The 17,730-nt window shown below is 45.8% G+C and overlaps 1 protein-coding gene across 2 annotated transcripts in view; it reads left to right on the top strand.

Annotated features, from left to right (window-relative positions):
- The window catches only part of atg4a (autophagy related 4A, cysteine peptidase), a 57,694-nt gene extending 42,888 nt beyond the window's left edge, over positions 1–14,806 (top strand). Inside the window, exons 10-13 of one of the 2 annotated variants that reach the window (XM_038776156.1) lie at positions 2,768–2,913; positions 8,388–8,444; positions 11,698–11,809; positions 13,095–14,806. In XM_038776156.1, coding sequence (XP_038632084.1) covers positions 2,768–2,913; positions 8,388–8,444; positions 11,698–11,809; positions 13,095–13,159 — 380 coding nt within the window. In that variant the 3' untranslated portion in view covers positions 13,160–14,806. The remainder of the gene's footprint in view (positions 1–2,767; positions 2,914–8,387; positions 8,445–11,697; positions 11,810–13,094) is intronic. The other variant, XM_038776157.1, reaches the window with a different exon arrangement.
- The last annotated feature ends 2,924 nt before the right edge of the window (positions 14,807–17,730 follow it).

Genomic DNA, 17,730 nt, shown 5'->3' with positions numbered 1-17,730 from the left:
TGACTTCCTGGTTTCCAGAGAGTGTCGACGCAAAGTGATGACTGTAGGTTTCTTCCGGTGTTCATATTTGTCAGCCCTATTGACTGGCCTTGGTTAATCAGTATTCCGAGAAACCCAGCCTGGCTTCCTCTCACTGTATCCACCCCAGTCACAGACCACTTCCCGACCAGTACTTGCCATCGTGGGAGTGCAAGCGGACGTTGTGCTGGCCGTTGAACGGATTGACCAAGTAGCTGCAGGCTGCGTACTGCCGATCGGTGGCGGGGGATGAGCAGAGCAGCGCGCAAAGGACGAGCACCAGAGCGGAGCTCCAAGCTGGGGACACCACTGTTAGCACGCGTCCACCCATCCTCCCCCTCCCCCTGTGTGACCAGCACACAGCCTAGCCTCAAATACCGCAACCAATCGGGGACTGCAGTTGGAAACTTCTTCGCGCGATCGGGAATGAGCTCCACAACCTTCCCGCCACCTAGCCGCGCCCCACGTGCGGGTCACGACCCTGAGTTTGAAAACCCCTGCACTACTATGAGTCTCTGGCCATCTCTTACTTTTAGGAAAACGATCCATCTTCACTATTGTCTTGCCAGCAGCTGGAAATGGAAGCAACTCTGCTCCGTGATTTGGCGACAAATGCACGTACAAGTCACTTGTGCAGGATGAATGAGCTGCTCTTTGTTGCTGCTTCGGACTCCACACAGCCTCACTTATTTTAGTTTGAAAGGTGGCTGCGGCTTCAATGTAAAAGCCGGTAGCAGCTGTTGGACGCTTCTCCTGTGATCGGGACCACCATGGGAACGGTACGAGCAATCGCTCCACCACCATCCCGACACCCTCCCGCGATCTACCTGTGGGTTAAGACACTGCTATAACAAACGTCTAAACTACAGACTGACCTGGCTGCTCCCATTAATTGCATCATTCGTATCGCACTAAGTTCCATGACCTGCTTAGCTTGGACTAAACCCAAGTCCCCATAAATTATCTACATTCCAGGAAATCTCCAACAATCATAATAATCTAGCATTAGGCATCTCTAAACATGTAAATGGTTAAAACTAATCATGACCACACCTCTTATAAAGGCAGCATGGTGGCACAATGGTTAGCACTGCCGCCTCACAGCCCCAGGGACCCGGGTTCAATTCCAGCCTTGGGTGACTGTCTGTGTTAAGTTTGTACGTTCTCCCGTGTCTGTGTGGGTTCCCTCAGGGTGCACCTGTTTCCTCCCACAGTCCAAAGATGTGCAGGTTAGGTGGATTGGTCATGCTAAATTGCCCGGAGTGCCCAAAAGGTTAGGTGAGGTTGTAGGGATAGGGTGGGGAAATGGGCCTATGTAGGGTGCACGTTCGGAGGGTCGGTCGATGGGCCAAATGGCCTCCTTCTGCACTGTTGGGATTCTATTCTATGGATTCTATGTTGTCTTAATTACAGCTTTAGCAGACATAGGGTGGGATTCTACGACCTCCCACCAGGTTGGAGAATCGCCGGGGGTCAGAGAATCGGCAGAGGGCGGCGTGAATCCCACCCCTGCCGGCTGCCGAATTCTCTGGCGCCGGGATTTGGCGGGGGCGAATATCGTGCCGCGCCAGTCTGCGGCCGCTAGCAGTGGTCTCCTCCTCCTCCCCCCCCCCCCCCCCCCCCCCCCCGGCGATTCTCCGTCCCGTGATGGGCCGAGTCGCCGCCTGTTTTTGGCCGGCCCCCCGGCGTAAATTAGAGTACTTACCGGCGGGACCTAGTTCTGTGGGCAGCCTCCGGGGTCCTCGGGGGTGGGGGGGGGCGCGGGGCGGATCTGGTCCCGGGGGTGTCCCCACGGTGGCCCGGCCCGCGGTTGGGGCCCTCCGATCCGCGGGCAGGCCTCTGCAGTGGGGGCACTCTATTCCTCCACGTCGGGTGCTGTGGAGATGAACGCCCCTGCGCATGCGCTGGGATGACGCCAGCACACGCTAGCGCTCCCACGCCTGGGCCAACTCGGAGGATTCCGCACCTTTGGGGCGGCCCGATGCTGGAGTGGTTCACATCACTCCTTCGCGCCGGAGTTGCCCACCCCACTGATTCCCGCAGAATCCCGCCCATAGAGTCTGGATACCTTAACCTAGGTTCTGTAATAATATTACTGCAACAAATATACCTCCACCCAGGCTTTTAAAAAACCTTACTGAAACAGATATTAAATACAATATACATACCAATCTTTTACATTCATCACATAGATTTATTGAATTTTCCCATTAAAGATGATATTCTGTCCTCAAGTACCCTTTCAATTTCTTTATAGAGCAAATTATCTTGTTCATGTGCTGATGTGGTGCTGTACATTGTAAATACGGAGAAAGTACAAAAACCTTCACTGCTACAGTCCACATGATAATGAAAGATACCATCCAGTGAAACTGTAGCCTTGTCTGAAGATGCCTGATAGAAAATCCATGACCAAAAAGCAGGAAACTAGGGCCCTGCGGCAATAAAAAAATTGTCACTTCAATCTTATTCACTGGGAGTGCTTTAATGCATCATGTGGGCTCGGAACAGCCAGTAATGGACTTGTGTCATAGCATTAATAATGTGCTGTGCAATGGACACAGTTTATATAATGCCAGAATTTTACAATAATGTAGAATGAGTCATTACAATGTAGGCATGTGTGTGTGCCTCTGCGTACATCTATTAGTGGTGGTATTGTACTTTAAATTAAAGGTTATCTTCAGGGTTTTGTATTGAGCAGTCACTAAATTTTATTTGCGTCGTTCATTTCCCCTTGCCTACACAGGAGATGAATTAATCTATTTGGATCCTCATACGACACAGACTGCAGTAGACACAGAGGATGATGGGAGTGTGGACGATTACAGCTATCACTGCCAGCGAATACCACATCGTATGAAAATTACACATCTTGATCCCTCAGTAGCTTTAGTGAGTGACGCTACTTAATTAATTGTTTGCTGTCTCAACCAAGAATAATAGTTTCTATGATCAGGCTTACTACAGGACCGTTTTGTCTGAGTAATAAAGTGGAGCCAGACGTAAGTCCAAAGCTACCAGGAAAAGAACCAATAACAAGCTCCCCCCTCAAGAGGACAGCACCACTAACAGTTTAACCAGCTAAACTAATAAGTGTTTAAATATTTAAATCAGGATCCTGTTTTCAATGTCAGTAATACGTGTGTGTATGGAATAGAACCTTACAGCATTGAAGGAGGCCATTCAACTCATTCATCCACTTAGGGTCACCCTTATTCATCGGATCATAGTATGATATAGCATTGAAGCAGGCCATCAGCCCATCACGCCCTGTGCTAGCTCTTTGGTAAGGTTAGCCAATAAGTACCATTATCATAGAATCATATCATAGAATTTACAGTGCAGAAGGAGGCCATTCGGCCCATCGAGTCTACACCGCCTCTTAGCCAGCTCTTTCTCCATAGTCCGATATTCTTTTCTCTTCAAGTGAAGAAAGACATGACTTTTGTGACCTCAGGATGTTCCAAAATGCTTTACAGCCACTGGAAAGATTTGAAGTGTAGGCAATGTTGCACTATAGGAAACGTGGCAGCCATTTTCCATACAGTGAGCTCCCACAACCAGAGAATTACCAGATAATCTGTTTTTGTGATGTTGATTGAAGAATAAATATTGGCCAGGACACCAGAGATAACGTCACTCCTTTTATTTCGAATAGTACCATGGCCTCCTTTACACCCATGCTGAGAGACAGGGCACTCAGGGTCTCAATTTAATTTCTCATTCCAAAGACAAAAATACTTATCCAATTCACTTTTGAATATTACAATTAAACTGTTTTCACCACCCTTTCAGGCAGTGCCTGAATATCTTGGTGCCACCTCTGGTTCTTTTGCCATTCGCCCTGAATCTATGAGCTCTGGTTGTTGACCCGTCTATCACTGGAAACATGTTCTCCTTATTTTTTGATCACCTCTATCAAATCTCCTCTTGACATTCTCTCCTTTAAGAAAAACTGTTTCTCCAATCATTCACCATAACTGAAGGTTATCAGCCCTGGCTACTATTCTAATAAATCTCCTCTGGACCTTCTCTAAGGTCCTTAATGTCCTCCCTAAATTCTGATGTGCAAAGCATCATTTATGTGCATAAATTTGCACAGAGCAAGGCCACACAAACAGCAATGACATAGTGATCAGCTAATCTGCTTTTTTAATGGTTTTAAACGGGGAAGCAAGCATCTATTTCTTTTTCATTAATTCAAGGGATGTGGGTGCCACTGGCTGGCCCAGCATTTACTGTCCATCCCTAGTTGCCCTTGAGCCGGTACTAGTGAGCTGCCACTTTGATTAAGTGCCACGTCAAAGGTTATTGCGGAAATAAAAGTTCATGGTATCGGGAGTAATGTATTGGCCTGTTGAGCCTATTCCGCCATTTAATAAGATCATGACTGATCTGATAGTAACCTCAAATCTGCATCCAACCTATCCCTGATAACCAAACATCCCCTTGCTTTCCGAGAATCTATCCACCTCTGTCTTAAAAATATTCAAGGACTGTGCTTCCACCATCTTTTCAGGAAGAAAGTTCCAAAGATTCATAACCCTCTGAGGAAAATATTTTTGCCTAACCTCCATTTTAATTGGGCGAACCCTTTTTAAACTGTGACACCGCGTTCTAGATTCTCCCACAAGAGGAAACATCACCTCCGCATCTGCCTGGTTTATATCTCTAATGATCTTCATACTTCAATCAATTTGCCTCTTACTCTTAGAAGAGTTTAGAAACTCCAGTGAATACAAACCTAATATTTCCTCATTATCGACAACCCACCCATTCCAGGTATTAATCTGGCAAACCACTTTGAGCTGCTTCCAACGCATTTACTTCCTCCTTAAATAAGGTGACCAATACTGTGCACAGTTCTCCAGTTGTGGTCTCAAGTTCTACATATAACTGATGTACTTACTACGTCCTTACTTTGGTGTTCAATTCCTCTTGCAATAAATAACATTCTATTAGCTTTCCTGATTACTTGCTAAAGACGTGCAGGTTAGGTGGATTGGCAATGATAAAAATTGCCCTTCGTGACCAAAAAGGTTAGGAGGGGTTATTGGGTTACGGGGATAAGGTGAAAGTTAGGGCTTAGGTCGGTGCAGACTTGAAGGGCTGAATGGCCTCCTTCTGCACTGTATGTTCTATGTTCTTGCTGTACCTGCATACTAGTCTTTTGCAATTAATGCACAGACACCCAGATCGCTCGCATCTCAGAGCTCTGCAATCGCTCACCATTTAGATAATATGCCTCTCTTTTATTCTTCCTACAAAAATGGACAATTTCAAATTTCCCCACAGTATACACCTTTTTCCACACCTTTTCCCAATCACTTTATCAATATCTTTTCGTAGCCTCTTTATATCCTCTTCACAACTTACTTACCTACCTATCTTTGTGTTATCTGCAAAGTTGGCAACCGTCCTTTCATCCAAGTCATTTATATAAATTGTAAACAGTTTAGGTCCCAGCGCTGATCCCTGTGGCACACCTCGGCAACCTGAAAAAGACCCATTTATTCCGATTATTGGCTTCTTGTTCGCCAGTGATTTCTTCTATCCATGCCAATACATTACTCCATAAACCATGAACTTTTATTTCCGCAATACCCTGTGATGTGGCACTTAATCAAAGTGGCAGCTCACTCGTCCCGGCTCAAGGGCAACTAGGGATGGACAGTAAATGCTGGGCTAGCCAGCGGCACCCACATCCCATGAATTAATGCAAGAAAAACAGCTCCCCTTTTAGTTTATTTCTTGCTTTGTTTGAGTGCACCCCTTTTAAATTTATCTATTGCTCAGTGCTGCTTTTTTAAAAAATTAGCTTAGCCTAGTGCTCACCATTTTATTTCTTCTATATCCCATTTAAATTCTCTTGCCTCCCAACTAGTGCATGCTGCTCGGGAGATTTTGAATTAAGTTTTACCACAATGGGGGTGTACTTGATTATTTTGAATTTCTTGGTTTTGAACCTTGAAGACCCCAACAGTCGACCTCCCCCCTTTGTTCTTCTGTATTCTCCGGCATACGCTCGAATGTTGAATTTCTTTACAGAGTGCAGTACCACCATCTGCTGGCAAAACAGTGATTTGATTATGAACAAAAATCCTATTTCAATGTTATACATGGCTACAGATAATGATGACTGTAACAAAACATTTAATGAGATTTATCCTAATGGTTGCTCATAGCGGATAAAGCTCTGGAGAAACTGTAATGGTGCATCAAACAGGAAAGTTAGAGGTTTCGACATCTGGGTACCCAGTTGGAAATTTGGAGCTATGGCCTGAAACCGAGATTGCGCTGCACTGCTAGCAGAATCAGTGTTTTACAGTACGAGTTTGTTTGATCCTGTGCCTGGACTGTCTCGGTCAGTGCTAAATACTTAGTCCCATTCCTCTTCCTTTTTCTCATACCCTTTTTAAAAATAATTCTTTTATTTCCACCCTTGTTTCTGGCAAGACATGTTATGTCCTAAAAGCCATCGATATAAGAATATTTTCAATCTTGGACATGAGTTAATATCCCATTGTAGCATTTGAGGAATTTAAATTTGGTTAATCAAATAAATCGGCAACAAGAAATTAGTTTGGCCATGAAAACAAGAGGTCGCGGGAAGCGCTGCCTGCATTCCAGCCTTTAAACCACTTTAAAGCAAGGGTCATCCTGGCATGAAGGGTTGGTAAGGCCTGCAAGCGACCCCTGCAGCTGGGTTTGCAATACTGAAATCTACCCCCAGCCCCGGGTTCAACTCACCTGTGTCTCCCGTGTCTTCTCCAGTGCCATGTAAGCTTTAACACCCTGGAGGGTGATGCGGGTTCTTTTTTTAAAAAAATTTTTTAAATTTAGAGTACCCAATTCATTTTTCGGAGGGTGATGGTTGCCTGAGCACTCGCCTCTGAAATCTCCCTCGGAGGTGAGGTTGCCAGGTTCACAAGACCATAAGAGCATAATTAGGCCATTCGGCCCATCAAGTCTGTTCCGCCAGTCTATCATGCTGATATGTTTCTCATCCCTATTCTCCTGCCTTCTCCCCGTAACCTCTGATTCCCTAATTAATCAAGAAATGTCTATCTCGGTCTTCTCTGTCAGGTTCATGTTTATGTCAAGCTATTAGAAATGGTGCCAGTGTGACGTCAGGCCGCAGGCCAGCGCCCAATGAATATTCAGTGAGGGGTCCCAGAGTGAATGCTCACGAATGACATGCTAATATATTAAAATGGGGTTCCTGGGCTCCTGCGGCATATTTAACGTTACTCCGCTGATGAGGGGGCTTGAAGATCGGAAATTGACATCTTGCCGGAGAGATTCACGATTTCCAGTTCTCTCTGGACTTTGCAGCCACTTCACCTTATCCACGCACGGCTAGTGTGGGCTTAAAATCACCCGCATAGTAATAGTTTCAACGCTGACCCCTGGGGAACGCCACTGTTTACATCCTGCCAATGTTGCAACACACCAGCTGTTAGGAAGTACAAATCAACAACGTAGGTTGATTCACCACCAAATTTTAATAAGTACTCCCTGGGGAAGCACTTACTGCAAGTTTGGTTCCTACCTTCTTCCTCCAAGCCAAACAGCCTAATTAAGAACAGGAACATCCCCATTGGGAAGACTTTGTGTTCTACAGAGCAAATATATGTTGTTTGATTTGTTCTAGCTTTGAGGATAATTTGGAGGCCTTGTGGTGCAGTGGTAACGTCCCTACCTTTGGGCCAGACGTTCTGGGTTCACGTCCCATTTCAGGGCTTGATGGTCATGGAAGGTGCCTTCATAACATAGCCATACAGGGTGGTTTATCTGTCTGTATATCCTTTCAATGTACCCAATGGCAAACGGTAAGAGCAGGAGAGTGTCCTGGTCAGTCACATTCCAAGAAGCAAGCCTACCCACTGCAGTATTTTGCTAAGCATAAGCATGGACCAATCCACAGCTGCCAATGCCGTCTTAGAACATAGTACCTGGAGGAGGAGGAGGAAAAACCTTGAGGATAAACGCCGCCTGCCTTTCTCTCTTTGTTACATGAATGCACTAAAGCAGATGACAAGAAAGTGACATTTTTATGTCACAAGTCCGATATAGAGAGAAGCCCTTCACCAAGCTTGAATCACAAGAGTAAGTTACTGTGAAAGCGACACAGGTAGATTCTACTAATCCATTAACTAAATCTAAACAACCCAAGTGTTAGTTAGCAATAATCAAGGATCAATGTCCCCATTGATGGACCAATATGGGATAGCAATTTATCTACTTGCTTTAAATCTTGTGCTGTCAAAAAGGTATGTTGAAGTTCAGTATGCTCATGACTGATTGCATAAGTTTGCACATCCTACTGATTTTCACATTTTCATGACATTTATTTCTTGTTCCAGGGATTTTTTTTCAACACTGAAAGAGATTTTGAAATCTGGTGTAGTTCTGTACAGAAGGTATGAAATTAAACCATTTCTATTTTTAGTCTTAATCTGAATCCTGATTATTCTTTTATGAATTAAACATTAATTTGAAATCTGTGGGGCACGATTCTCCACCCCCCACGCCGGGTGGGAGAATAGCGGGAGGGCCTCCCGACATTTTTCATGCCCTCCCGCTATTCTCCCCCACGCCCGACTCACGCCACAAATCGGCGCTCGCCGTTTTTTACGGCGAGCGGCGATTTTCCGAGGCCGATGGGCCGAGCGGCCGGGCCTTCACGCCCGTTTCAACACGGCAGCAAACACACCTGCTCGCTGCCGTCGTGAAACGGGCGGCAGATGCCTGTTTGGGGCATCCAGAGGCCCGATTGGCACGGGAGCACCACGACTGTGCTCGGGAGGGGACAGGCCCGCGATCGGTGCCCACCGATCGTCAGGCCAGCGTCCAAAACAGACGCACTCTTACCCCTCCGCCGCCCGGCAAGATCAAGCCGCCACGTCTTGCCGGGCGGCTGAGGATAAAGGCGCCAACTGCGCATGCGCGGGTTGGCGTTGTCCAACCTGCGCATGCGCGGATGCGTCATCGGTCGCGTCAGCCGCCATGACGCTTGACGTGCGGCCTTGACGACGGTCGTCAAGGCCGCGCCGCCGTGACGCACGGGGCCGTGCTCCTAGCCCCGCCTGGGGGGGAGAATCGGCCCCGGAAGTGGCCGTGAAGGCTGCCGTGGGTCACGGCCTGTCCCACGGCAGCCTTTACTATTCTCCGCATTTGCGGAGAATCACGCCTGTGGAGTTTACATCAGATTGAAGGAAAAGTGCAAGACTTAATTTTGAAAGGGCATTTAGTGAAGATTGGATTGAAGACAGTCATGATGACCCTCAGGTTAAATAGTCTCCGTGCCAGTGTTCAAAAGAAGATTGGTTATTAATGCAAGATTTTCTCGAATAATTGCATTTTGACTGGAGATTAACAGCACCATAGAATTTTAATATTCTCTGACATTTTATGCCCAGTGCCAGCATATCTGATTATCTGACCAGACACCTATACCTAGCACAAAAGAAGATTATTGCAGTTGTTGGAGGCCAATGACCTCAGTCCCAAGACATTGCGACAGGAGTTACTAAGGTGGTGTCCGAGGCCCAACCATCCCCAGCAGCCTCGTCAATGACCTTCCCTCCATCATATGGTCAGAATTGGGCAGCGGGATGCTCTGCCCCGCTGTGCCACATCTCTGCCTCAACCCGCCAGCGGAATGCTCTGTTACGCCGGCCAGTTAATGGGATTTCCCATTGTGGGGCAGCCTCACGCCATCGGGAAAACCCCGGGCTGCTGGCAAAATGGAACATCCAGCCGCCGGAGAATCTCACCTAGTTTTTTTGTTGATTGCACAGAATCATTCGTCAATCCTCAGACACTGAAACAGTCCATACTCACTTCCAACAGGACCTAGGCTTGGGCTGATATGTGGAAATTAACATCCACATGACACACAAGTAACAGACAATGACTATCAACAATAGAGAATCTCTAACTATTTACCCTTGCCATTCAATAGTATTATCATTGCTGAATACCCACCATCAAAATCTTGGGGCTACCATTGACCAGAAACTGAACTGAACTGGCCATATAAATACAAGAGCAGGCCAGAGGCTGAATTCTGTGGCAAGTAACCTCCTGACTCCCCAAACCATCTACAAAGCACAAGTCAGGAGTGTAATGGAATCCTCTCCACTTGACTGAATGAGTGCAGCTCAATAACGCTCAAGAAACTCAACTCCATCTAGGACAAAGCAACCTGTTTGATCAGCACGCAATCCATCACCTTCACAATTCACCGCCTTCACCACCAATATAGTGACAGCATTGTGTACCATAAACAAGACGCACAGTAGTAGCTCACCAAGCCTTCTTTTAACAGCACCTTCCAATTCCAATACTTCGCTCACCTAGGGAATGTCACCTCCTACAAATTCCCCTCCAAGCCACGCACCATCCTGACTTGGAACTATAATGACTTGGAACAATATCATCATTCTGTATCGTTCTATGTTCTATGACACACTTGGTCAAAATCCTGGAACTCATTTCCTAACAGCCCTGTGGGTGTACTTGCACCCCATGGACTGCAGAGGTTCAAGAAAGTGTCTCATCACCATCTTCTCAAGGGAAATTATGGGTGGGCAAAATTCTGGCCCTCACCAAAGACGCTCCCATAAGTACATAGGAATTAGGAGCAGAAGTAGGTAATTCAGCCCTTTGAGCCTGCTCCGCCATTCAATCAGTTCATGGCTAATCTCTTCCTGGTCTCAAATCCACCTCCTACCTGTTCCCCATATCCTTTTAACCCGTTTTTTAATCCAAAATATATCTATCTCCTGGAAACCATTTAATGACGGCTTCCACCGCACTATGTGGCAGCGAGTTCCACACATTCACCACCCTCTGCGAGAAGCAGTTCCTTTTCATCTGAGTTCTAAATCTACCGCCTCTCAACCTACATCTGTGACCTCTCATTCATGTAAGCATTTAAAAAAGCATTGCCAACAGGAAAGCTTTTTTAAAGATGTTATTAGGATGTGGTCTAGATAAATCTCCCTCGCTCTGTTCACCCTGAGGTGGTGCATAATTTCTTTTCCCTTCGGGTAGACACCAGTTCTTCCGGCATGAATTTAATTTTGATTTAATTTAACATTGAGATTCATATTATTTGAGCTTAGTGTTCTTTCAGATTTGTTTCTCATTTTCTAAATGATTTTACTTTTTAAAAAAAAGTCTTGAGGAAGTTTGTAACATTTAAGGGACCACAGCTTTCTTTATTCTGAAATATGACGTTATTTCTTGGAAAATGGACATCTTTTATGGCCCTCTGCCCAAACCACAAGGAAATATGTTTCAAAAATGACGGTCTGACTGTTAAGAAAGGATCCTCTTTGAAGTGAACCATGGGTCATTGCTAGGTTAATGTCATAAGCACTGGTATCTGTGAGGACTGATTTTGCATCACAATGATTTAGTGTCATACTTAAACTGTTTTGTAGTGTGGATTCTTACCCAGGAGGACCGAGGTTTAGACTGCCCCCAAACTAATTTCATTGCCTGTACAACTGACAATAAGGAAAACGTTCATCCTGATTAGTCTGGGATACTCGGGGTTGAAATTGAAATACAATAATACAGTTGCCCCCATAAAGATAGTTTAGAGTGTGACATTTAAAATTATGTTGAGCTTACGACTAATGACATAAATGTGCCAAACAACAGGAAATTCTGATGACCCGAAGCTTCCGGATGTTTGAATTGGTTGAGAAGCATCCTTCACACTGGCCTCCTTTTATACCTGCGACCAAACCTGAAGTGCAGACCACAGGAGCAGGTAAGATTCATGCTAAGACATTATTCATTGTTTATTATTGTAGTAACCCCATTAGTCAACTCAAACCTCCATATATTCTTCATGCCAACTTCTTAGATTCACCTTCCACCAACACTGCATTCATATCCTATCTTGTATATTGTCTGGCACACTTATCACACTATCCTCACAGGCTCACTATTTTTCCCATAAAAATAGTATCAAGGTTCTTTTCTTTAAATTCCTCCAGGACATAACTCTACACCAGCTTAGTCCTCTTCAATATTACATCTCAGAATACATACTGTACTCTTCCAATTCTGGCTGCAGTATTATTTCCACTCCACCAAAGCTGACAGAACTCTCTCCTTAAACATATTTACCTTTCCACCCCTCTCTCCTCCACAGAGGCCTTCTCAAAGTTTACGTAATTCCCTTCTCTCACCTCCCCTGTCTTTTCCTCTATTTTCTGCTCGGCCCATCATTCATCTTTAAAGCACTTTCGGATACTTAATTATATAAACAGTCCTATATAACTGTAAGTTGGTTTTGTTAGAGTGGTCCTTTCATACTTCTACATTTAAATAAAAAGATCATGAAGAATTGTTTCGATATTGCTGCACCAAAACAAATATGAAAATAAGAAAAGTTAGGGATGAGAAAGGTTTTATTAAAGGGTTAATTAAAGCTCATTCCTTTGGTACACTGGTATTATCAGAACTGCAGGGGTTAAGGATGTGCCTAGAGTAGCCACTAGAGGGAGCTACAGTTACAACTATATAAGGTAGTGTTGCTAAGCCTTGTAAGAGAGTGTATGCAGGAGTTAACTAGAGAGAGTCAGAAGTACAAATAGTTTAAGTGAGAGCAGATCATAGTTTATATCAGTATTAAGATTAGCTGTAGATGAGAGCAGTTAAATGTTATTAATCAACTGTGTATTCTTTAGGAGTAAATGTCGAATCCAAATTAGTAGTGTTAATAATTTTATAGCTTTGTTTAAGCTATTTTGTGATCTTTGTAAACACTACGCCAACCATCCTGAAATAAGCAATACAAAGAACATCACATACACCAAGACTCCCATCACATCTACTTGTATACTGAATAATCCTAATGATTTTGCCTCTGTCACCTTTCTCGTCCTCTATTCTGTTCATTACTTTGAACCAAAATATTTTTCTTTATCTGTTCTAAAGTTTGCTTTTCAATAATTGCATTCTTCTCTCAGTATATCATGAAGTGATAATCTGGGTTTACTTTATACGGTTAATAATGTTTATTTTGTCTTTTGTTCTTTGACCTACAGAGTTTGTTGAACCAGCTGACAAACTGTTTGAGTCAGAGGAAGAATTTGAAATCCTCAATGTCTAATGCACCTGGGGCGGGATTCTCCGTTGTGAGTCTGCCTCGCTACCGCTAGCAGAGAGGACAGAGAATTTGGCGCTCAGCCGAATCGCCATTCACTGCAGTGGGAACAGAGAATCCCGTCGGCGCGAAGGAACGGAGAATGAAAATCCCGGTTGGACATTCAAACGTTGCTGTTGAATGACTACAGCAGATACTGTCGACTGTTTATTTTTTATCATTCAAGCAGCCTTTTTAACAAGTCAAGTGCCTGATTTCATAAGGACAGAAGAAACTTTGCAGCAGGCTTGAAAATAATGAAATAACTCTCACTTAACAAGCAAGTTGCATCCAAGTAGTTTTCTCGCAACCTCAACTTTCTTTTGAGCAAAACAGGAAAAGACGGAAATCTTTGACAAAAGGATCCTCTCCATTTTTGGGAATCTAATAGCAGCAAATGTTATTTAGAAAAATGTTCTTGGAAGGAGTTAGTGATATGGGGCAGGACAGCATTGAGAGAAAATGACTGAATTTCGCAGAGGATGATCGTTGATGTACAACAATGGTAGCATTATGCTTACTCTATACTTGTGACTGTTAATTGTCACATGGATCGTCTGGAGCCCATCTCTTGGACAAATGTGGACCTTTCTCATTTATATGTTCTTTATCTACTTGAACTCGCAGATGCCTGTCTTGAATTGTCATTAATGCTGCATTCCCACTTCAAGTCTTCTGAATTTTGCAGAGTGAATATTTAATGATGAATAATTCCATCAGTCATTTTCAGCTTGTACCACTTCATGTATGGTCTATTCCACTTTTGGTCAAATATATACTGATCCTGCAATCCCAATGTATTTGTAGCTTCCTACCCAGTATTTGTTTTTGTACACTCCCATTATTGTGCATTAATTTGACTCCCCCAGAATAATCACCATCAGTGCAGTGTTTATATATTGGCGTGTGCGATAACATTTTAAAACTTTTAAATTCCCAAAATGTTTCATTTTGATTACTGTGAACTTTGAAATTGAAAAAACAATACCTGTCCTGTAAAGTAAAAAAAAAAATGCTTGTTTTATTTTAAAAGTGATGCATGTACAAAGCATGTGTCATATAGGAGCTGGATGCTAGCTTGACTGCTATAGGAAATATATAGCCATTTAAAAAGAAAATGTACCCCATGTAGCTTCTCAGATATTAGATATCAGTACCAGCTTCTTCCACGTCAGCACAAACTGCCCAGTGCGAAAATATCAGCTCCATCTTTAAGAGGAGCATGTAGCATAATAGTGTACATGAACAAGAGATGGCACTCAATATCCTTGGACTATATAATACCTCAGGCATCCAAATATTCAGCAGTATGTACTAAAATTATTTGGCTGTTCTGAGTGGGAATAGATTGATCTCATCTGAACGATGCTGGATGCAAAATACAACACATTAAATAACCTCAAAAATCTCTGTGTTTAGCTTCTGAAATATATTTAAGCCCTTTCAACCTTGCTGAAAAATGTCTGAAGGGGTCATGTACCTACTAATAATTTTTAAATAAATATTTAGCTCAGGAGAACTAAAACAAATTTGCTTGGAATTGTAACAATGTTTTCTTTTTCTTACAAGTCTGTGTTCAAGGTGCAACGGCAATAAAGAGCATTTTTAAAAACTGCTGGCAGGGCTGCAGGTATTGATATAAATTTCTAACTTCGAAATGTCAATAATGATGTTTCCATACCTGGGGTATTACCATCAGTATGTACAGTATTAGCACACTTACCATCAGAATGCACGGTATTAACAAACTTACCATCAGTATGCATGCTATTAGCACACTTACCGTCAGTAACATGAAACAAAGTGTGAAATTCTCCGCCTTGCAATGCCGCAATCGCAAACCGCGCTCGGGCAGAGAATCGGGCGTCCGGCCAAAATCAAGGCCAGGTGGCGATTCGGGCACTGTGCTCTGGTCCCTCACTGGTGGCGATAACTAGGTCTGTGCTCCGCGGCAGCATGCAAAACTGGCATTTCCATGCATTTAAATATGATTAGCATATTTGACGCACTGTGCTCCGGACCATCACGATACCCCGCCACTTGGGTGTAAGTCACGCGGGCGCGATTTATTACAGGTATTTGCTAATGGGGACTGGGCGCTATGGCTGTCGAGGGGAAGAGAGATGGTAAGCAAAGTTTGAAAAACTGTTTAAAATTGTACCGCTTGCTGGGGGGTGGCTGCCCGGGTCGGGCGGGGGGGGGGGGGGGGGGGGGGGGGGGGGGAATAGTGGGGAGCAACTTGCTGACAGATCCACGGATTTGGGGTGTCCCCCTCGGGATCGAAATGTCCGGAATCAGACCAGTATTTGTTTTAAAGCACCCATTTGGAACGAGTTACAGGTTCTTTGCTGCTCACTCTTCTGGCTGTTCACTGTGTCGTGTAAATGTTCACAGAGCCTCTGATCATTTGGTAGGCCACCCCTCTGTCAACAGGATCGGCATGGCCAAGCTCAAGTGCTGCCAGTCCTCAATGCACTTATCAGAAGCACAGCCCTGCTGCAGGGGAATAGCAGATCTCACCCCAAACAAAGGACACGTGCACCGTGGTCTTTGGCATCGTCCCTGGCACGCTGCCCCCCTCAGGGCAAAGGCCTCACCAGTGACCCTATCTGCTAGCCCATGCCACAGAACCACCAGCCGTCTCCAAGTTCTGCTTTTCCACCGCGCCCCTGCTCTCATCCATTCTGCCCCTGGACAAGTTGTCACAATCTGTGTGTCACACCCAGGGCCCACATCACACTGCAGCTACGCTCCCAGCAGCCACTCACTTCCCTGCCTCATCCCCATCTGCAGGACCTGCCCACACACAAGCCTATAAGCTTGGATGCGATTGGTGGTACACCGTGACCCTCTCCAGCACACAACCAGGTGTCACCCTGCTGGCGGGATAACACACGGCCCACCCAATGAGGGCACCCACAGTAGGCCCCAATAAGGAGACGAAGAGACAGGACGGGTTGCAGGGCCTATCACTGACACCAGTTGCGGCAGTCAGCGGTGCCCCTGTTTACAGGGACGGGTGGTGAGGGTAGAGGCTCCCCGATGCCACTTTGCTCGAGACAGTGGTGCAGTGTGGAAGGCAACATCGAGGGGATTGGCTAAGGGGTGGGGGTGAGTTTGGGGGGGGGGGGGGGGGGAAAGCCATGTGGATTGTGGAGCTGAAGTGCAGTCGGGGGTCAGCATGGAGCGTGTTGGATTTGGAAGGGCAAGGGAATACTCATCTTGCTAACATGTCTTCTCTTTTCCCTCCTGCAAAGAATGAATGAGTACAATTAGTAATGTTTGCTATCTACCTGGCCGCAGCTGCCATTGCGGATGCATGGAATAAGGAGGCACAGGGCCTTCTCGGGGAGAACCCTGTACAAGAGGAGCCTGCCCCAGAAGAGCAGGGACCAGCCACTGAGGCTCAAGTGTCGACCACCCAAAAGGCCGAGGAGGAGGTGCAAAGGAGGCGCCGTACCAGGGCACGTGTGTATCGTCACTGCCTGTGCTGTCAAAGACTTTGGTTAGCCAAGGAGACCGTGCGCCACCAGTGCCAGATTATGCACCATATGGGTTTGGAGGAGGCTACCTACTTCCCGTGGCCATCAAGATGACGGTCACCCTGAACTTTTGTGCCTCTGAGTCTTCCCAGGGGCCAAGCGGGGACCTATTGGGGATCTCTCAGACATCCATACACAGGTGCATCAGCACTGTAATGGATGCCCTATGCGTCAATGCAGCAGACTATATAAACTTAAATCTGGACCAGGCACACCAGGATGCCCGGGCAGCAGGATTTGCCAGGATCACTCGCATGCCCCAGGTCCAGGGGGTGATCGGTGGCACAGTTGTCCCCCTATGAACACTGGCTCATCACGGGGTGCCCTTCATCAATCAGAAGGGCTTCCACTGCCTGAATGTGCAATTGGTGTGTGACCTGATATCCAGGCAGTGTGCATGACCGTCATCCATCTGTCATCCACTCTGGCGTACTCGGCGGTTCCCGGCACCTTCAGTGCACTCCCTCAGGTGAGGGGTTGTCTCTTGGGCAACAAAGATTACTCGCTGAAATTTTGGCTAATGATGCCTGTCCGGAGGCCCCAGACCGACGCGGAGCACTGCTATAACGGTGCCCATGCAGCAACCAGGAGCATCATTGAGCGGGGCATTGGCGTCCATAAGATCTGCTTCCAATGCCTTGACTGCTGCAGTGGAGCACCCCAATATAGCCCCAGGAGGGTCTCTAACATCGTGCTGGCCCACTGCATCCTGCACAACATCGCACAATTGAGGGGGGGACATACTGAAGGAGGAGGACAAACTCCAGGCCTCATCTGACGAGGAGGATGGCCAGGAAAAAGCATGCATGGAGCCCGGGCTAGCACAACAGGTCGCCCAATGTGTGCTCCAGGGTTGCCATATATAGGACAAACTCATCACCTCCAGATTTGACAACTAAGAGGCCTGGCCAACAGCAACGCCGCCACCCTGTCTTACCTCTCCATACTCTCCCCATGCATCCCCCACTTCCAAGTGGTGCCCTTTCCACATAGCCG

Source organism: Scyliorhinus canicula, chromosome 17 (genome assembly GCF_902713615.1).
Source record: "Scyliorhinus canicula chromosome 17, sScyCan1.1, whole genome shotgun sequence".
NCBI classification, from domain to species: domain Eukaryota; kingdom Metazoa; phylum Chordata; class Chondrichthyes; order Carcharhiniformes; family Scyliorhinidae; genus Scyliorhinus; species Scyliorhinus canicula.
Note: the sequence above shows the minus strand (reverse complement) of the source record. Positions and strands in the feature narration are given on the sequence as shown.